General features: G+C 39.4%; 4 protein-coding genes across 4 annotated transcripts in view; 3 read left to right on the forward strand and 1 right to left on the reverse strand.

Annotated features, from left to right (window-relative positions):
• The window catches only part of LOC135751996 (dmX-like protein 1), a 24,324-nt gene extending 22,757 nt beyond the window's left edge, over positions 1 to 1,567 (forward strand). Inside the window, exon 45 of the mRNA XM_065270300.2 lies at positions 120 to 1,567. Within this exon, the coding sequence (XP_065126372.2) occupies positions 120 to 308 (189 nt within the window). The 3' untranslated portion in view covers positions 309 to 1,567. The remainder of the gene's footprint in view (positions 1 to 119) is intronic.
• hsd17b4 (hydroxysteroid (17-beta) dehydrogenase 4) lies at positions 1,534 to 9,299 on the reverse strand. The gene is made up of 24 exons (XM_065248057.2): positions 9,161 to 9,299; positions 8,815 to 8,868; positions 8,622 to 8,729; positions 8,030 to 8,089; positions 7,881 to 7,902; positions 7,744 to 7,790; positions 7,579 to 7,663; positions 7,205 to 7,392; positions 6,995 to 7,086; positions 6,896 to 6,920; positions 6,539 to 6,667; positions 5,396 to 5,490; positions 5,080 to 5,310; positions 4,943 to 4,994; positions 4,789 to 4,860; positions 4,559 to 4,662; positions 4,405 to 4,470; positions 3,364 to 3,433; positions 3,178 to 3,284; positions 3,008 to 3,094; positions 2,793 to 2,876; positions 2,569 to 2,707; positions 2,286 to 2,413; positions 1,534 to 2,189 (listed from the first exon to the last, which is right to left on the reverse strand). The coding sequence occupies exons 1-24, from the start codon at positions 9,210 to 9,212 to the stop codon at positions 2,100 to 2,102; spliced, it is 2,187 nt and encodes a 728-aa protein (XP_065104129.1). The 5' UTR covers positions 9,213 to 9,299; the 3' UTR covers positions 1,534 to 2,099.
• A 192-nt stretch (positions 9,300 to 9,491) lies between these two features.
• prr16 (proline rich 16) lies at positions 9,492 to 13,735 on the forward strand. The gene is made up of 3 exons (XM_065248058.2): positions 9,492 to 10,084; positions 10,603 to 11,445; positions 12,118 to 13,735. Exons 1-2 carry the CDS (start codon positions 9,968 to 9,970, stop codon positions 11,281 to 11,283), a joined length of 798 nt encoding a protein of 265 aa, XP_065104130.1. The 5' UTR covers positions 9,492 to 9,967; the 3' UTR covers positions 11,284 to 11,445; positions 12,118 to 13,735.
• A 2,421-nt stretch (positions 13,736 to 16,156) lies between these two features.
• LOC135729950 (protein-lysine 6-oxidase) lies at positions 16,157 to 20,168 on the forward strand. The gene is made up of 7 exons (XM_065247853.2): positions 16,157 to 17,850; positions 17,933 to 18,041; positions 18,260 to 18,391; positions 18,598 to 18,754; positions 18,898 to 18,993; positions 19,069 to 19,184; positions 19,364 to 20,168. Exons 1-7 carry the CDS (start codon positions 17,445 to 17,447, stop codon positions 19,368 to 19,370), a joined length of 1,023 nt encoding a protein of 340 aa, XP_065103925.1. The 5' UTR covers positions 16,157 to 17,444; the 3' UTR covers positions 19,371 to 20,168.
• Positions 20,169 to 21,968: the final 1,800 nt, after the last annotated feature.

Genomic DNA, 21,968 nt, shown 5'->3' on the forward strand with positions numbered 1-21,968 from the left:
TCTAAAGTCTAACACGCACACCTTAAATAAGATGAAATATTAATACAGACACAGAAGTAGACCAAATGTTTGTTTGGATGATGTTCATAATATTGTGACGTTGTTTGTGAATCTTTCAGGTGTGGAGCATGTCTACCCAGAGCCTGTTACACACTTTCAGCAACGAACACGCCCGCCAGTCCCTCTTCCGCAACCTCGGCACAGGCGTCATGCAGATCGAAACGGGTCCGGCCAATCACCTCTTCTCCTGCGGGGCGGACGGTACCATGAAGATGCGAGTCCTGCCGAACGGCGCCGGCAGCGTCTAAACTGATGTGAAGTTTATAACGTAGCACATTCTTTATCTTTGCACACGGTAAGAGAAGCAATACGAGAGACGCGGACATCACTGCTCCAATTCTTTCCCTCTCCCCTAATAATACAGGGAATCGGTTTCTTTGATCTCGGCCCTGGTTTATCCCACGTCGGGATGGTATACTTACTGAAGCACATTTCGTTGGGATACACAGCAAGCTAACCCATCATATACATACATATATAGATCAGTAAAGCCTTAACTAGCCAAACAGTTGCTAAGCAATGTTGTGATTGTGCTCTAGATTGAATTAGTGATATAAGTGTCCTTATATTTCTACCTAATATCCATAATGTACCTGGATCTCAGCTCGCTGGTTAAACAGATTATTGTGCACTGGTTTAAGTTGCAGAAGTTAAACTACATGTGGTAGTTAATGTGTTGTAAGAAGATTGGACGGGTACTGTATAGTACTACAATAAGCAGTATTTAGTCTCCACAGCCCCATTAACACGCAGGTACTGAAGCGTTACCGTTAGGTATTAAACCAGCGGGGTAAAGAGGAGCTGATCTCGCCCGTCCGTATGTACAACGTGTACCTGTTGTTCAATCATTTTGATGTTAATGAAGCACTTTGTTTTTGTGTTTTTAGCTGGAATATCATTCCACAGATGAATCAATGTACAAATAAATCCTGTGTGTCTGATCTCTACTGATGATTACTCAGTCTGAGGATCGGTTGAGATCAGTCACACAGGTTAACTAGTACAGGTGAATGAATCACAAGTGTAGGAGAGTTTAAAGAGTGTAAATATGTTCATATAAGCTTGATATCAGAATGAACAACTGGATTAAAGATTACAGCTCCTTTTATTCTGCAATGTAAATATGTCACTTAAGAAATGAGCTTGATGAAATGATCTGTATAAAATTATGACAACTATTTATAATCATTAAGGCAGATTTTGGGTTTTAGAAATATTGTCTAGGGTTTTGGTTTTGTTTTTGTTATTTTTTTTTTACCTCCTGCCAATGCACAAACTCTTGACTTTTGTTTCTCATGTGAGATTTTTAGCTGATGAAGGTGATCTCAAAGCTCTTTCTGAAGTGAAATAAGGATGAAGCTGTAGTTATGATGTGTAGTAGTCCATCACGCTTCCTGCCCTTTGACCTCAAATGTGAATATACTCAAATCAGTCTAATTTTATAACGACAAGAAAGATTCTGTGCAAAATACATCATGACAAAATAAATCCATTTAATGCTACAACATTCTCATATTTTGTCGTTTTTTACTACAAGTTTGTTAGAAATGAACAGCTTGTGCAGGTTTAGCAAATTACACCGTTAGTAGTGTTGCATAAAGATTAATCACAACTAATCGTTTGCAGAATAACTTTTTGTTTATGTATCTCGTGTGTGTATAATAATTGTGAATATAAATACACACACATACATGTATATACTTATATATATATATATATATATACACACACAAATGTATATACCCATGTAAATATTTTTAATTATTATTTGAGTTTTCTCCAAACGATTAGTTGCGATTAATTGTTATGCAGCACTAACCGTTAGCGTTCACAACATTACAATTAATGTACAAGTTTGATATTAAACATCTGAATATACAAAATCCAGATCTACACCTTAAATCTGAATAAAAGAGAGAATTATGAGATAAACTGAAATCTAATCATTAATTATGTAGAAAGAAAACTATCAGGATCCTTTTCGAATATGTTTTGATTTCTTTAAACCTTAAACTCCTGAGTGTTTCTCAGACAGATCTTCACAGCTTGGCGTAGTCCTTCAGGATCATCTCCAGCTTCTGGCTCAACATTATATTCCCTCGGATTTTCAGCTTGCCAGCGAAAAACGCCTTCATAGAAACAAAGCCAAGAAAAGCTTGCTGATGTGTGTAACTGGATTCATCGTGTGTGTGTGTGTGTGTGTGTGTGTGTGGTTTCATCTGTACCTTCTGAGGGTTGAGTTTCCCCTTCACCACCTCCATGAAGATCTCATCAGGCACAGTGAAGGTCACATCAGTTTTTCCCTTGTAAGCTTCTCTGTGAAGATCTCCACGTCCTGACTTTAGATCCATAGCTGAAATAAATCAAGCATCAGATGGGAATCCACTAATGATTTTTATCCATTTACAAACATTTCAATCTATTATACTGGAGTATTTCTGACTCTCTATTACTGATGTGATAATCGTGTAACCGTTTGTTTGTGCCGTATAACCTGGCGTCACTTACTCCACTGTCTGACTGTTTCTCCATCTTTAGTGATTTCCCACCCGAACACAGCATTGACCTTCTTCACCAGCTCACCACCGACGTCTTTGATCCTGCGTTCGATCTCTGCAAACACCAGATCACTCTGAAGTTCTTCCTTCTACATGAATGCAAAGATTTTCATATAAACCAGTGTAACCGTTTCCACGATGTATGAGATTGGTGTTAATTGTTAGTAAACGTGCCTCCGGCGGCCCGCGGCTGACGGATGAGCCTGCGTGTAAATCTATGTACGCTCCAGACAGCACAACGCCTCCTGTTTCCTTGACCTAGAAAGCCAAAACAAATCACTGCATCACCATTCTGCAGCTGGCTGTACCATAACTGAACCATCACACCATGACTATATTAAATATAAAACTGGCCTGGCCCAGGGGCATTCTGGGAGATGTTTCCTCACCTTACACTGAATGTGAATCCTGTTTCCTTCTTTCCACATTTCAGTCTGCAGAGATTGTCCCGGATACACGGGCTTCACGAAGCGGACCTGTGTGACAACAGACAGAATGTGATGATTATGGGATGTTTGATATAATTGAATGGGTTTCCTTGTTGTCGTCCATGCTTTACCTTGATGGATTTGAATCTGGAAACGTCATTTTCTGCATACTGCTTCAGAACGTGCCGGGTGGCAAAGCCGAATGAACAGAGGCCGTGAAGAATGGGAGCTTTAAACCCTGGGTGCCGTTTCAAAAGCATTATTCAGCAAAATCAACAGAAAGGAATCAGAAGAGAAAGATGGTGAAGGTCTCGTACCTCCCATGGCAGCAAAGCTGGGATCGATGTGAAGCGGATTCCAGTCGCCGCTCAGTCTGTACAGCGCTGCCTGAATCAAACGCTCAACATTACACTCACTCGGTCTTATAGCTTAAAGGGACACTCCACTTTTATTGAAAATATTCAGCTCCCCTAGAGTTAAACATTTGACTTTTGGAATCCATTCAGCTGATCTCCGGGTCTGGCGCTAGCACTTTTAGCATAGCTTAGCCCAATCCATTGAATCTGATTAGACCATTAGCATCGCGCTCAAAAATAAACAATGAGGTTCAATATTTTTCCTATTTAAAACTTGACTCTTCTGTAGTAACAATGCAATGATATGACATAGTGCTCGAAAATATTCCCCAGCTATTGAAAGATACTAAGGGGACTATTTTCATGCGCTGCGTAATATCATTGTGCCTTCTGCAGCCATGTTACATCAGCAAAGTCCTTGATTATTACGCCAGTTTGAGAGAATAGTCCTAACCATATCTGCCTAGAAAATCACAACTTTTAATTTTCCATCGGTAGGAAAAATAGCGAAACTCTTTGGTTATTTTTTAGCATGATGCTAATGATCTAATCCAGTGGTTCTTAACTTTTCCTGGATGCCCAATGCTCTGCACATTTTGTATGTCTCTTTTATCTGACAGACTCAGTTCAGTTCATGGAGATCTCTACTAATGAGCTGATGATTTGAATCAGGTGTGTTAAATAAGGGAGACATACAAAATGTGTAGAGCAGTGGGCCTCCAGGAATAACGTTAAGAACCACTGGTCTAATCAGATTCAATGGATTGTGCTAAGCTATGCTAAAAGTGCTACCGCCAGACCAGAGATCAGCTGAATGGATTTCAAAACGGTAAGAATCAAATGTTTAATTCTAGAGGAGCTGGAAAATGAGCATATATTCAAAAAAAGTGGAGTGTCCCTTTAATATTTCTGTTTTAATCCAGTGCAACTCAAGTTTTTTAAAAGCATCAAAATCTGATAAATAATTCTAACTGTTATATTTCAACAAAATGAAAATTATACTTGATCTTTGGAGGTTTTGTCTACTGTCACAGCGTCTGGTGGTCTGTTGGGAGGAGGAGCTGTAGCCTGGATAAAATAAAAGCATTTAGTGAAAAATAAACCGCTATGAGAACAGATGAGCTGAAGTATGTTTGAGAGAGTTGGCGTTATTCACCACAGCCCGTTCTGACGTCCGTTTCCCCCCGAATCCTCCGGCTCCCACGATAAACACCGAGAACTGATTATAACACACCAGGTCCTGTCCGCTGTACGTATGAACTGTGACCATACAAATGTGATGACATTACCACTGAATCTTACGGTTCATCTCGTATCTTTTATTATTATGTACATCTGTGACCTTTCAGAAGTCTATGAATATATTGGTGAATGAATAACACTCACCGTCCAGCAGAATAATCATGCCGGATCCTTTATCCAAAACATCTGCAACCGTCGTCTTTGACGTCAGAGTCCCTGTGAATGAAGTGAAGCTGTTAATGAAGCGCAGGTTAATAAAGTCACGTGAGCTGAAGTGAGATTGTGTTGAATGTTTGACCTGAAGTAGGCAGAGGTTTAAACAGCTCCAGGTATTGTTCACCATGCAGCAGCTGCACAACCAATAATGAGAAAACATTTAAGAAAACAACTCCACAGGAAAAACGATTTTTTTATTAGGAATAGCGAGTCGCCCACCCTGGTGAAATCGATGTCGAGTCCTGGAACGCTGCCCAGTCCCATCATGGAGCCCTGGGCCGGGATCACTCCGAACGTGGGCAGACAGCTGAAGTCCTCATGACCCTCAAAGAGGAATTTAAGGTGATCGGGGTCTTTAGTAGACATGCCCACCCCCAGAGCATACAGGATCGTGTTCATGTGTGTGTACGTAAAGCTCATCTCTGATAGAGATCGGCCAACAGCATCTGACTGTGAAAGCATGAGATTTATTATGAAACATGATTATTGTCTATCTGCGTGTGTGTGTGTGTGTCTGTGTATATATGATGCTCACAGGATTGATCCGGACCGCAGTGCTGGTGGGATTGGCTTTAATTCCATCTTCAGTGTCGACTCTTGACAGAACGTCCACCAGCGTCTGCAGTGACTCTTCATTAACAGACAATCATAGACTGCTCTTAATAAACCTGAATCATTATTTTATTGATGAGCTCTATTGACCTGGTCTTACAGACAAGGCTTAAATCTAGTCCTAGACTAAGACATAGTTAGAGCGCTCTCAACTGAAAAAAACTTGCACTGACAGATGTTAAAGGGGACATCTCACAAGACTTTAAGATGTCAAATAAATCTCTGGTGTCCTCAGAGTATGTGTGTGAAGTTTTAGCTCAAAATATCATTTATTATAACATGTTAAAATTGACACTTTGTAGGTGTGAGCAAAAATGTGCTGTTTTTGGGTGTCCTTAAACATAAGTTCCCTTCTGACATCACAAGGGGAGACAAATTTTAATGACCTATTTTGCACATGCTTGCGGAGAATGGTTTACCAAAACTAAGTTACTGGGTTGATCTTTTTCACATTTTCTAGGTTGACAGAAGCACTGGGGACCCAATTATAGCACTTAAAGGTGCTCTAAGCGAACTGACGCGTTTTAGACCATAAAACATTTTTTGTTACATACCGGAAACATCTCCTCACTATCTGCTTGCTGCCTGTCAGCTGATCAAACTGTAAAAAAACACGATCTCTGTAGACAGCCCAGGCTTCACAAACGGCAATATCAACAAGTGGCCAAACCTAGCACAACAAAACAAAACAAAGTATTCCAGCCAATAAGCGACAAAAAGGATTTGGGGGTGGGGGTTTGTCGCGTTCATGAAAGCACGGAAGGGAGGGGGAGGAGTTAGCTACGCTCCGTCTGTTTGAAAACAGTTCAAACGTCAACAATAACTAACGTCTCGCAGATTCGCTTAGAGAGCCTTTAAACATGGAAAAGTCCGATTTTCATGATATGTCCCCTTTAAAATATGCCAGTGCCATTGATTTGTCTCAAGATACACATCAGTAACATCTTTTCCAAGGCATGTTTAATTTACTAAGGCCCAGTCCTGGCTTTAGCTAAGCCTTATCTGTGAAACCAGACCATTGTGTGCAAACAGCTGAACTGAGGACAGATCTTCTCTAGCCGGTTACCCTGAATGCTGGAAGGTTTGCCGGCATCGGTGAAGTCACAGATTTCATCCCACGTATCTCGTACGGCCTCTGGCGTCATGCTCAGATTCTTCTGTCGTACGATTCGGCCCAGACTCCTCTCCCACCGTACTGTATAAACGTATTTATAATGATTTATACAGGATTGACCATAATAGATCTAACTAACTGGATCTTATAAAGGGTGCAAAACACTCCATCAGGTTTCTAGGGGGTTGCTTACGATCGTCTTTAACATATGTAATGTATTCTGTTATATATGCATCAGTGATTCACGAGTTTATTTCTGTTGGTGAACTTCTCCCACAGAGATCAGATTCTTAAGAGAGCAGGACTTACATTTACCGATCCACCCGGCTCCAACCTAAAGAAAGACAAACAGCAGATGATCTATAAAAGTCATATAAGCTTTAAATGATGGGAAATTATTCTACACACCTCGAAAAGACTCCCGTTCTCCTGACAGTCCTCGTGACACAACCAGAGGACGAGCGGAGCCACGTATTCAGCTTTCAACGACTCTAAGAGATCTAAACAAACACAAAGTGAGGTAAAATCATAATTCTCATTAAATGAACATCACCTTCAAAGGCGTCGTGTTTGTGTGCATATGAACGTTCATGATTCTGCTGCTGATGCTTCACGTACCAGGAGGCATGACGGTCTGCGTGAGGCGAGATCCTGCGGTCGGAGCGATCGTGTTACAGTGGATGTTGTATTTCTGGCCCTCGATGGCCAGCGTGTTCGACAGGCCAAGTGCACCCAGCTTAGCGGCGCTGTAGTTCGCCTGTCCAAAGTTACCATAGATACCAGCTGCTGATGATGTCATGATGATTCTGTAAAGAGACACAATATCACCCAACTACAACAGCCAGTAAAATGACAAGACACAAACTGTTCTAGTCAGTTTCTTGAAGATCAGATTTGAAGGATTTACAGAGGACTGAAAACAGCTTTGAGTTTCAGACAGCAAACTTCTTTGACGGATCAAATCTCTCCTAAAATCACTACAGATTGGGTACCTCCCGAACTTCTGGTTCTTCATGTGATTCCAGGCAGCTCGTGTGACCAGGAAAGATCCTCTCAGATGAACTCGATGAATCAGATCTGATGGGAGAAACGCTCACGTGACTCGTGTGATGTGACATCAGATGTGACACGTATATGATTCTGCTCCGTTTACGTACCCCAATCCAGATCGCTGGTTCTGCCGAATGACCGATCGCGCAGAATCCTTAACAAAACACAAGACAATTAAAGTAAGTTCATCTTCTCATGAGATCACAGCTCCTCCAAAAACATCTAGATGACATTCAGAACTTACCCAGCATTGTTTATTACAATATCTAAAAGAAAACAAACAAACAAACAAACAAACTTTGTTGACTGCAGTCCTCACAACCCTTTAACATATTATCAATATCCTAAAATCCAAAATAATGTGGAAATATTCATGAGGATTAAAAACAGCACCTATTCGCCCAAACGCATCCAAAGCTGTCTGAATGAGCTTCTCGCCATCTTCTACTGAATCTGTGTAGATAAAATGAGCATACCAGTAATCATCTTTAAATTAATTATGCTTCATTTCATTGGACTGCCATTGAATTTTAAAAAGAAAACATTTAAAACATCCAAATATGATAAAAATCAAGAGGACATCCTTCAGTCATGAGATGATATAGTCGCTGTCTGACCAACGACGACCACTGAGCTCTTCCCTTTAAATCTTAAAGTATATCATTTTCTTTTTTAATGGATCACCCAGCGACAACCAATCGCTTCTTAAACTTTTATTTTAAATTATTCAAACTTTTAATTCACATACATTTTTATAATATAGACTCCTTGGGTACATACAGATTAATCTTAGCCGCTGTACTTTCTACTTTGTTGTCCTATGATTTTTCTGTTTTTATTCATGTGAAGCTGCTTTGTAAACAATTAAACAATTGTGAAAAGGGCAATATAAATAAAACTGAATTGAATATTCAGCTGTATGTGTCAATGCCAATGTTTTAACTCTCACATAAACCCTGAACCCAGTCCTGATGACGTCACGTACCGTAGTTGGCCACCGCTTTTCCTCCTTTAGCTTTGATTTCCTCGACCACCCGATCAGCCGCCGCGGAGCTCTTGCCACCTCCTTTAATGTCTCCTCCCAAATCATTGACTGCGTGACAACAGAAGCTGCGATCACAATCAAATGGAGATGAACAACCTGCTGTGTGTGCGCGTGCGTGTGTTGTTTTTCTCACCGATGACCGCTGCACCCCGCTCTCCAAACGCCAGCGCGTATTCCCTCCCCAAACCTGAGAAATACACAAAACAACATTCGTGACATCAGGACCCCTGCACAGAACTCGTGGCTTCTCTAAAAGTGCTGCTTGATTTAATGATGTTATGTAAGTGTTTTTGTGTTTCATCTGCTCTTTGTACTTTGATCAACACAGCAAAGGTCAGCGCATTTCACACAACTCACTGTCCTCATAATAACGAGCAATCATAGAAAATAACAACGTTTAAAGATGTTGCTCACAGTTATATTGCATCTTCAATATTTACACAAACACTGACAGTGATGAAGAATAAAACCAAACTGACCTCCTCCGGCTCCTGTCACGAGCACAACTCTCCCATCAAACGTCAAAGACATCTTTAGATTATATGATAATTCAGATAATCTGTTTGTAGATCACAGCGCCAGATTCTCGGGATCTATCGGTCTAAATATCCTCGGATCTTATAAAAACTCACTCACTGCACGGTGACTTTTGCCCTACTTCCGCTTACGGAGCCCCGCCCCCGACCTCACGCCACAGGAGCCAATCAGATCCGCGAATCTTTAAACTGCTGAGAGAAAGTGTTTTAACGTTTCATGTTTTTGTGTCATTCGTCTTTTATGGTTCACTGCTGATGAAAATAAATTCAAAAATTTAAATATCTATTTTTTTTGCATACTACGGTTGTTGGTTAAAATGTCACATTAAAATGATCCACGAGCACTACTACTTATGTAGTTATTTATTAGCAGACACACGTCAGTAAACGGATCGATTCTTCACATTCAAGAGATCCGATATCCAGTCCCAGGCTCCGTGTGTTTGTCAGAGAAAAGTGATGTGAATAAAATCTGTTGCCCTCTGACTTGATGCTGCTTGTGCTCGTGTCAGTGTTTAAATGTTGTAGGAGGAATGAATAATAATAAGTGAATATTTTCGTCCTCTCCGCATTATTCGTGATTCATGAGGTCGGTGTTTATGTGGCGCGTATGTCCGTTGTTCCAGTGCGCATGCGCAAGCTCACCGGGACCCGCTGCATCTTTAATAAAACACGCGAACATTTTTAGTATGCGTGGTGATCGTCATGAGAGGACACGAAACACAGCCGTGATCCGCTCCGGTTCGGAGGATGTCCGGCGTCACAGCCGTGAATAAAGTTAAGGTCAAGCGACAGATTCGTGGCATCGTGAAAGATCTGGAGAACATCTTAGGAGATCTGAAGGATGTAGCGAAGGAACTCAAAGAGGTGTGTGGTCTCTCTCTCTCCCTGTCTTTCTCCCTCTCTTTCTCTGTGTGTCTTTGTGTGTGTGTTTCTCACAGTATAGACATATGTGAATATGATGCTGATGTGTGTTGTGTATGATATCTGATGTTCATGTCAACTGAGGCCTTCATGTAAACATTAAAACTGTCCCTGATGCTGGACACATCATCACAAATCGCGTTTCTCTGATGTCAGATCACATCTGTCTGATGTTATGATATTTAGTTTGTCTTTGTATTGTTGTGCTTTTGTCACTTTTCATTAACATCAGTTTATCTTCCTGATGATGTCAGAGAGCAGCTGGATGTTTGCTTGAATAATAAACACTTACAGAAATACAAAGCCAAAGGCACATTATTGTGATATAAATAAAACTTGTTGACATTGGACATCGATTAAATAATAATCAGATTCTCATACTGATGGAATTTAATCTGTTGTGTATTAGCAGCTGATTTTCTCATTATATCTCAACGATGATCTGATGTGTCTGATCTCAGGTGGTCCATGATATCGACTGTCTGACATCAGACCTTCATCTGGAGGAGGAGACGAGGGACAGCTCAAAGACGGACACGCTCAACAGTAGTTCCAGCAGTATGACCACCACCTCCAGCATGGAGAGGATCAAAGTTTACCCGGAGGAGATGCTCCTCAGACCTTCATCTGTGTCCTCTGCCATTCTCACGGTTCTAAAGAGACCCAACCCGCCCCTGCCTCCGCCCTGCACCGCCCTGTCCAGAGGCGAGGATCACGAAGACCCATCCTCGGGGATACTAATGGCGGCAAATGGGCCGCTGATACGGAACGGCGCTTTCCCAGCCATCACATACAGCCGAGGCTCCTGTCACGGACCCAGAATCGCAGGGCCGCCGGCGGCTCCGAGGCACGAGAAGAACCGCTGTCCTCAGACCACGAGGGAACGAGTCCGGTTCAGCGAGAAGGTCCAATATCACGGCTACTGTCCCGACTGTGACTTGCAGTGCGACGCGGACGACACGGATTTGCACTTGCATACAGAAGTGATCGATGTCAAACTGAGTCGGAGTCCTCATCTGTGTACGCCACCGGCTCAGATCCTGGCGGAGAACGGAAACCTCGCTTTCAGCCCGCTAACAGCCCGCGCCTCGCAAAAACCACACAAGACCATCCTGCGCAAGTCCACCAGCACGACTGTCTGATGTTTGTTGGATCTGACCGAACGCTGTTTAGTTCTCTGCAGGTCCTTTTCATTTGAGAGCTCCATCCACTTCACCTGAAGATGCTCATGAGGTTTAAGAGGGAGGATCAGGAGAACCACAGAGGAGAACCGCTGCACCTCACATGTCTGGAGATGTTGAATGGTAAGGGCTGTCAATCAGAGCTCTCTCATCATAAGAAACCTGGAGATAAATTAGTTAACTGAGTCATCAAATTCTTTGAAACCTGATGACTGTTAATGTTAAAACCGCTGAAGGTTTAATGATAAGAGGAAAATGTTATAAAGTTAGTCAAAGCTGGCAAACAGAACAGTGCTGTTACTCATATCACATAATGTATCAACAGATCATTATGAGTTTCTTAAAGGGGCAGCAGATAGAAAATAACCAGTTTATGAAGCCACTGGTCAGTAATGTTATAGAGTCAGTGACAAAAACAGATTTAATGTGACCTCTCTGTCTGTCTGTCTGTCTGTCTGTCTGTCACTGACTGAGATTCTGATGTTGTGTCACATTTATATTTTGACTGCTGGCTCAATATTATCTTGAAGGAGATGAATGTGTTGTTGAATCTTAATATCAGATTACTAGTTTGCCGATGTGCCGAAGACACAGAAATCCAGGACTTGTTTTATGGTTCTGCTCTCATGTTTTTGGGACTATTATTTTTTATTATTATTTTACTTTTGCCATTAGATGTTTTTAATTAAAATGATATGAACACTTGACAGGGCTGAACTCTTTCCGTTCTTTTGCCGTTTGCTTCATGTTACTGTCATGAATTGAGCTGAATGTCTTTCTCATGTTTTCCTGCAGGTCTTGTGATGAGCATCTTCATCTCATAATGTGGTGTTCAGTGAGTCCATAACATCTAAGGCAGTGGAAATCTCTTGGAAAATCACAAATCTCCACACGGAGAAACACAACAACATTTCATCTTATATTTGACTTATTTGAGTTCTTCTAAGATCAACATTTAAAAGGATTAAGTAACGTGAAGTCTGAGGGGTTGAAAGAGATCTTATAATGTTGCTGCTATCAACACAAACCAAACTTTACACATACTGATTTACATCAAAACATTTATGAGAAGTATATAGTCTGAGAGAAAGTGTCAGATGATGTATACAGTGCAAGATGGTGTATATGAGATGATGTATACAGTGTGACATACAGTGTGAGATGATGTATACAGTGTGAAAAGAGTGTGAGATGATGAATACAGTGTGAGATACAGTGTAACATGATCTATACAGTGTGAGATGCAGTGTGAGATTATGTATACAGTATGAGATGACGTATACAGTGTGAGATACAGTGTGATATGATGTATGCAGTGTGACAAACAGTGTGAGATGATGTATACAGTGTGACAAAGAGTGTGAGATGATGTATACAGTGTGAGATACAGTGTGACATGATGTATACAGTGTGAGATGACGTATACAGTGTGACAAAGAGTGTGAGATGATGTATACAGTGTGAGATACAGTGTGACATGATGTATACAGTGTGAAAAGAGTGTGAGATGATGAATACAGTGTGAGATACAGTGTAACATGATCTATACAGTGTGACATACAGTGTGAGATGCAGTGTGAGATGATGTATACAGTGTGAGATGATGTATGCAGTGTGAGATGACGTATACAGTGTAAGATACAGTGTGAGATGATGTATACAGTATGAGATGCAGTGTATGATGATGTATGCAGTGTGAGATACAGTATGAGATAATGAATACAGTGTGAGATACAGTGTGACATGATGTATACAGTATGAGATGCAGTGTATGATGACGTATACAGTGTGACATACAGTGTGAGATGATGTATACAGTGTGACATACAGTGTGAGATGATGTATACAGTGTGACATACAGTGTGAGATGATGTATGCAGTGTGAGATGACGTATACAGTGTAAGATACAGTGTGACATGATGTATACAGTATGAGATGCAGTGTATGATGACGTATACAGTGTGACATACAGTGTGAGATGATGTATACAGTGTGAGATACAGTGTGAGATGATGTATACAGTGTGGGATGCAGTGTGAGATGATGTATACAGTGTGAGATGACGTATACAGTGTGACATGATGTATACAGTATGAGATGCAGTGTATGATGATGTATGCAGTGTGAGATACAGTATGAGATAATGAATACAGTGTGAGATACAGTGTGAGATGATGTATACAGTGTGAGATACAGTGTGAGATGATGTATACAGTGCTGAGCTCTGCCAACAGAAAGTCAAAACAACACTGTTCACTTCTGTCACATTCTCAATCAATCAGTGTACAGAACGTGACCTTTTTAAAGGCATTTGTTTTTGTATAGAGAACCTTGAAATATTTAAAGAGCTTATTTTTGATATGAGATGATTTTAAAGATGTCAGCATTTTTGACAATATAAAATGAAAATTGTATGTTAAGTACCAATTAAAAATATGAAAATATCTGCAGCTAAACATGATTTGTTATAATAATGGTCTCGATGTGTTACAGTAGTTTTTGTGGATGTTAAAATATTTGGACAGGATAGCGTGTTCTGGAAATCCCTTGAAAAGCAGTATTTGCTCAGAAATGACACATTTCACCTTTAAAGGGTTAAAATAGACAAAAAACTCTGAATGATTTAATCCATATAAGTCAAAGCAAAGAGTCTGTGATACATTTTGTTTACATTGCATATCTGAAACAACTCCTTAAGAAACCCAGCTCTGACGTTTTACATTCATTCAGAAATGGAGCATAAACCAGATGATAGATGAAATCCACAGCTTCAGTCAGCTACTTTTAAACTCTTTCTCCGGGTTAAAGATGGAAGGTTTGAGCTGCCTTATTTTAAAACGAACATATGATGAAAATTTGACTTTTTCCTCATGTTTAAGTGCTATAATTGGGTCCCCAATTCTTCAATCAACCTAGAAAATGTGATAAAGATCAACCCAGAAACTTAGTTTTTGTAAACCATTCTCTGTAAGCATGTGAAAATAGCTAATTGAAATTTGGCTCCCCTTGTGATGTCAGAAGGGGATCTTATTATAATAATACTGCCCCAATCTGCATTATCCAACCACGGCAATGTCATTTAGTACAGAAAGAGAGAGAAATAATTTCAACAAACCATCATTATTGTGATCAGTGTTTGATTTCATCAGCTCATTTGCATTTTAAAGGACAAACCCAAAACCAGCACATTTTTTCTCACACCTACAATGTGTGTCAATGTTAACATGTTATAATAAATTATCTGTGGGGTATTTTGAGCTAAAACTTCATATACATACTCTGGGGACACCAAAGATCTTAAAGTCTTATGAAATGTCCCCTTTAAAAACATCTTGTACTGAGATATCTTCACATAAATCAGTGCCATTGTTTTGTCTTAAGGTGCACACCAGTATTGTTTTTTGTAAGGTATAAGAACTACTTAAATGTCCTAATATAACTAAGGGTAGTCCTGGATTAATCTAAACCCTGTCTGGAAAACTGCCCCATAGACTGTACTTTTTTAATCTGTAATTGGATTGATGAAAATAGGTTAATGTAAAAAAACACACAGCTGATTTTGATATTTTAGGGGGTCAGCAGCAGCACTCATGTTTTTATAGTCGGTGATGTGAGCTGCTGGATTTTAAGACGTTGGTCTCCCTGCAGAGTCTCTCCTCATTATACTGCAGATTAAAGTCTTCACATCACTGCGGCACATCTGCATCTCATCCAAACATCCACCTACTAGACTTTATATTCAGTAGGAAATACTTTCAGTGCGATAAAATCCCTTTCACTTTGATCTTAACTACAGTTTAAAAACTGTTGCGTTCACAATTCTCACTTTTTTCTCACTTTTTCCAGAGCTCTTCAAATAACCAAGTGCGTGTGTGTGTGTGTGAGTGTGTGTGTGTGTGTGTGTGTGTGTGTGTGTGTGTGTGTGTGTGTCTGTGTGCGTGTTAAAGAGCTTGTAGCTTCTTTGTGCTTATGTTTTCTTTTGACAAATAAGAAGCAATTATTCTTTCCATTGTTTGAATTAATGTGACCGACTCAAACTGTTTTGCTCTTTGAAAAGTTGATCAGATTTTTTCATAAAAACCCTGTGGGGCCTGTATTTGGTGACAGGAGGACAGGAGGAGACTAACAGGGGCTAGCTCGGGTGTTTATACACTCTTACAAATAAAGGTGCTAAAAAGATTTTGCACGGTGATGCTACTATGTAAAAAAAAATGCAGCATGAAGTTTAAACAACTTGGTTACTATTTTAAGTTTTGACCTGTGATAAGTTGACATAACTTATAAAAACATGTTGAAATAGTTTAACTTAATTTGTTAAGTTAAAGTAACATAAAACATATTACAGTGCATTTTTGGTTCCCCAAAAGGACATTGATTTACTTAGAACCATGATTAAAGAACCTTTTGTGCAAAAGAAAGTTTTTATTCTTTATGGAACCAAACAGCCAGACAAAGAACCTTTCAGTAACCTTTATTTATGAGAATGTAACACATATTTCATAATTAATGAAATTATTATAAAACTTTATTCCTAAAGCTTGTTTCCAATGTGTGTTGTCTCAGTGCAGCTGTGCATGTGATGAAATCTCTGTGACGGATGTAACGTGTCCGAATCAAAGCGTAATGACGTTTGTGAAATGAATCCTTCACGTCAGTGCTGATGTGGTTCTAGCTGTGATCCTGCTGTGCTGGAGAAGTCAAAGCTCTGAGCCACATGTAGTGTGTGAGGAGGTTTTATTTGAATTTAACGGGGCAAGGACACACACACACACCCATAGGACACCATTTAAAACCTTAAAAAGAGCATATTTAGCAAACAGCTGGGCAGCACATTCAAAACCTCAATACAGACAAAGCTGCACATTAACCACAGGAGAAAGTTGTCGTCACAGGATGTAAAAGCTGGAGATCTCCTATCGTGCTTCTTCTGTTATCTGTCTTTCTGAAGTGTTGTGACGAGTCCACGAGAACATCAAGACGTGGATGAGAGACTGAAATCCAGCAGTAGGAGCTCCACATTTGAGAGCTCATTACTTATTTTAGAGAATTCAAGTCAAATACACTTGAGATGTAAACAACATCTTTCTCTTAAAGATATGCTGGAGTCATTTTACTGAAACATTACATTTTCATTTGCCATACAAAGCAACTTTTTCAAGCTATAGACATTTCTTTATTATTTCTGTGTCCATGTTTGACCCTTGGAAATCAACCCCACAACCTTTTAACAATGCAACTTAAAGGGGACATATTATTAAAATCTGATTTTTTTCATGTTTAAGTGCTATAATTGTGTCCCCAGTGCTTCTGTCAACCTAGAGAATGTGATAAAGATCAACCCAGTAACTTAGTTTTGGTAAACCATTCTCTGCAAGTATGTGAAAATAGCTAATTGAAATTTTGCTCCCCTTGTGATGCCAGAAAGGGATCTTATTATAATAATACTGCCCCTTAATCTGCACTATCCAACCACGGCAATGTCATTTAGTGCAGAGATCAACTCATTTGCATTTAAAGGGACACACAGAAAACGGCACATTTTTGCTCACACCGAAGTGTCCATTTTAACATCATCTAATAAATATCTATATAATATTTTGAACTAAAACTTCACATATGTACTCTGGGGACATCAAAAATGTATTTGACATCTTAAAAAAGTCTGGTGAAATGCCCCCTTTAATGCTTTACAAACTGAGCTTTTTATCTTTTTAAAGAGACATGATGAGGTTTTTACGCAGTGTTAGTGCAAATACTTTTGAAACAGCACGAATAAAGTCAAGTGCATCAATATTTCTTTTACTGTAAATCCTCTGTTTGGAAAAGAGTTTTACATTGACAGTTTGTGTTTAACTTTTATTGCTGTCTATCATTGTGAACTCTGCGCATCGTTGAGTTCTTCATCTCAGTTTACAATGACATTACTGTAACTAGAAAGTACAGGTCGCAAACTATAATGAGAGGATTAATACGTCACCCAAAGAGAAAGTTTAAAACCCTCCGAGAGTACCTGAACAGCCCCTCCTAAAACAACAAGAGACCAAGAGCCACATCAGACGCACGCGTTCCTGTCGAAGAAAGAGCAGCATTTTCTTTGCAAGCTTCGGGTTTTGTGTGGATTATGGAGAGTTGTGTTTGTGTACTTCTGCTGTTTGTGTGGGTTTGTGTCCCGACACTTTTAAACGCAGAATCTCGAGAGGCTCCTCGCGCGCAACAGGCAGGTGCGCTGCGAGCGCGGACGCGATGGACGAATAACGGACGCGTTTATCAGCTGCTCAGTGCCGGATCTGAGTACGCGCCACCGCGCCGAATAGAGACGAACCGCAGAGCGCCAGTAGTCGCTCAGAACACGAGCTCTCCAAACGCATTGGGCGCAGACGACATAATGATCGGAGATGACCCGTATGATCCTTACAAATCCTACCGGAATAGTCCATATAATCCCTACTACAATTACTATGACTCCTACTACAGGCAGAGAAGCGCACAGAGACATCACGGCTATGGAACCAGATATTTCCAAAATGGTAAGATGTGATGTTTATGAGAGTTAGTGTGATGATGATTATTATGAGGAAACAAACCCATAGAGCTCTTTCATGTCCTCAGGGCTTCCAGATCTCGTGATGGACCCTTATATGATCCAGGTGTCCACGTATGTCCAGAGGGTTTCCATGTACAGTCTCAGATGTGCTGCTGAGGAAAAGTGCCTGGCGAGGTTAGTGATAAAAACACAGATCACACAGTACACCCATCCACTACAATGTAACCAGCTGATAAATCCATAAGAAAGTCAGAGACAGAAAAAGAACTTGAATGAATCTCCACAGACCCATATATGTACATATATAAAAGATGGTTCTTTTGGATAAGAGTTCTTGCTTTATATTTTTTTAAGACTCATCTGAATTACCGTATCTCTTTTCTGCTCATCAGTTCAGCTGCTCACGCACATGACTATGACACCAGAGTTTTACTGCGCTTTCCACAGCGTGTGAAGAATCAGGGCACTGCAGATTTTTTGCCCAACAGGCCACGACACGCGTGGGAATGGCACAGCTGTCACCAGTGAGCAAAACCTTTGGCACTATAAGTATGAATTAAGTTACTGTGATTCACATCACAGTACAGGTCAAGATTGTTTTTCGTTCACTAAAATGAGCTCATATCCATGTTTTGTTTCTGGATATATTGTTGATGATCAAACATGATTTTTTGTATGCAGAAGGGTTCATAAATATGAATATGTATTTTCTCTCCTGTGGCACAATAAGACATTATCACAGTATGAATGAGTTTTCCCATTACGACCTGCTGGATTCAAGCACACAGAAAAAAGTTGCAGAAGGTCATAAAGCCAGTTTCTGTCTGGAGGACACGAGTTGTGACCCAGGATACTACAGACGGTACGCCTGCACATCCCATACACAGGTACATCATCATCATCATCATCATCATCATCATCATTGCTCTCTCTCTCTCCTACAGCACACTAAAGAGATGTTCATCATTATAATTATTCTGTCGTTGTATTTTCTTTCTTCTTGTGAATGAACGTCTGGTGGAGGGCACAGGGTTTGAGTCCTGGATGTTATGACATTTACAGCGCAGACATCGACTGCCAGTGGATTGATATTACAGATGTTCAGCCTGGGGAATACATTCTCAAGGTTATACCACATTTACATTATTATGTAGAGTAAGAATCATCTGTCTTGGTTGTGAAATGTCTCTGTTTGGTTCAGATTACTGTTAATCCAGGTTACCAGATATCAGAATCAGACTTCAGCAATAATATTGTCCGCTGTGACGTCCACTACACCGGTAACTATGCTCACGTGTCTGGATGCATCATGTCTGCGTAAGTGCCTGAGGTTTTTCTTTACTGACTGCTTCATAATAAAAGTCCTAGCTGTGTGAAACTAAACCGTATGTCAGGAGAGAAATGTCCGAAACAGTGAACATAATAACAAAAGTACTTTACTGTAAGTGTGAATAGTAAACTTAAGTGTATAAATAATGTGTCTCTTCTGTTGACAGACATTAGGTGAACAGGTGCAGAGGGTGAACATAAAGCCTCATCTGGCTCTTGATGATGACATCAACATCAGTTCAATCCATTATCAGCTACTGTCAATGAAAATATCACTGCATGTGACAACATCAACTTTTGTGCATCTAATCGTTTAGATTCACATCCCTGTAATGTAATCTTGTCTTTATTATTGTAAGACAATCTAGCTGTAGTCAGAATGTTTATATCTTTGAAATCGTCATAGATGTTTTAATCTCAATAGTCATTTTCTTACAGGTTTTTTACGATTGCTTAAGCACATTTTTAAAAACAAGGCTCATTTTATAAGTATAAGAAGACTTCAGATCTTTTGCAAATCAAAATGTAATAAAACCAAAAAGCATTACAAAAATGTAATAAAACTATATTTTGTCACCGTATGGCACACACCTGATTTATGCAATCTGAGTTTGAAACACTTACACACTGCGCTGCTCTATATTACAGGGTTATGTTTCAGTCAATACTGAAACCACATTTTCAAAACTTTTCACACAATGTTGGTCAAACAGTTAATCTCACCTCCAAAACTCACTCAGATCAACATAACACAGACAACAATTCTCATTCAGAAAACACACATTACATTCACAACACACTGACCTACAAAACACTAACAACAAAAAGAGCTACATACATGATCAACTTTTATTTTCCCCCCCTTTATTTAAAGCATTTGTAACAAGAATGATTCAGAAATTAATCAAAATGTCTTTTTTATATGAATATAGTATTTGAAAATTAAAGCAAAAAGGTGAAAAGAGAGGGAAAAATAACTCCAGTGCTGTAATGATAGTAAAAAAGATTAAATAAAATCCATTCTCCACATAACTGTAATAACGTGTAGTTGTTCATGATGGTAAATTACTCTCTTGCATTTGGCCAAATGGATTTTCAGCTAAAATTGCAATTAGCTGGTAATGATTATTTTTCGGCTATAAAATTGACAATATTATAAAATAATTGTTTCATAAATGCTTGTAATTTGCCATTATTGTGTTTTGAATGTGTTAGAATTAGAAAAATGTGCTGAAAATATATACTTTAGTATTTTGCATGTTGTGGAGTATGAATGGGAAAAGAGAATCACTGAATGCATTTTGTGTGAAAGCAATGAAAAATGCTTCACAGTTTGGTCTGCATTGACTTCTGTTTCACTGACTGTGTGAAGAGTTTTGAAAATGTGCTTTCAATATTGAACAATGCTTGTTGAAAAAAAAACTGTAAACTCTTGTAACGCTTTTATGTTTCTAATGATATAGTCTCTGACATTCTCATTGATATTATAAGAGTAAAGTAAATATTTTAACCAATCACAACATCAGTTTTGTACATATATTTCTCTCCAGTCAATACATCCATGCATTTCCAAAGGTTGCACTTTGAATATTCTCCACACAAGGGGAGAAGGGGTTTTAACATTAAGTGGCATGGCATCTTACGCACAGAAGCCAGTGGCACATGCCACTGTGTTTTGTGGCACTTCCGGTTTCAATTGGCTCGTACCAGTGGCTTGTCGAGTGGCACTTCCGGTGTCCAGTGGCTCATGCCACTCCGTTTAGTGGCTCGTCGAGTGGCACTTCCGGTGTCCAGTGGCTCATGTCACTGTTTAGTGGTGGCTCGTCGAGTGGCACTTCCGATGTCCAGTGGCTCATACCATTCCGTTTGTGGGTTGTCTACTGACACATGTCAGTAAAACTTAGGTCTGTTGGATTGAGGCATGTGGCACTGATATTCACCGATCGATCATTACAGATCCGAGAGTAACTTACGCGTGCTGCTGCTATGTTCATTTAATTGTGACACAATGATTTTGTGTGTCCTTTTTGACTGTCTGGTGTTTCAGGTAACCGAATGCGTGAAATGCATCGATATTCATAATGATCATAATTCACAATTTAAGTATTAAAAATGTAAATATTTAAAATGGGAAGGCAAATATTTTATATATTTAATAAAGCACAACATGCCTGAGCTATATTGCATAATACTGTTAGTTTTTAATATAAATTTTCTAATTGCATTATTTGTGAAAATGTAGTCTGTGAGTGGCATGTTTTTATTTGTAACCAGTGCCAATGTGTTGTATTTAATAAAAAGTGTCATTTATAAGAATCTCGCAGGATATTATAATATTTTTTCTGCAAGTACCGCATTTACACACACATGCACGCCAAAACAGTAGGTGTCAGTCTAACCATGTTTATGTTTAAAAAAACAATGTCCTATTACATATTTTACAACTTGATATTTATTTTATTTTTTTACAACTTGATATTTACACGGTGTTGACAGTGCAGATACGTCACGTGCCCTTCAAAATCAAATTTTATATAGTCTATATAGATTGTTGTCTATAAGAAATAAGGGTTTGAACAAATTATTATTTCACAACATTTATGAGAGAGTAATTATTTTAAATAAATTGTTGGATTATTTCAAAGCAAAACAGATTTACAAAACACTTAGCAAAACACTTTACAAATGATTAAATCAAACACAGTTTTTCCTTTATTTTATGCATTTCAATGGATCTAAATGTTGCCTACAGTATGCTTTAAGAAGGGGTCA

This window comes from Paramisgurnus dabryanus, chromosome 11 (assembly GCF_030506205.2).
Source record: "Paramisgurnus dabryanus chromosome 11, PD_genome_1.1, whole genome shotgun sequence".
NCBI classification, from domain to species: domain Eukaryota; kingdom Metazoa; phylum Chordata; class Actinopteri; order Cypriniformes; family Cobitidae; genus Paramisgurnus; species Paramisgurnus dabryanus.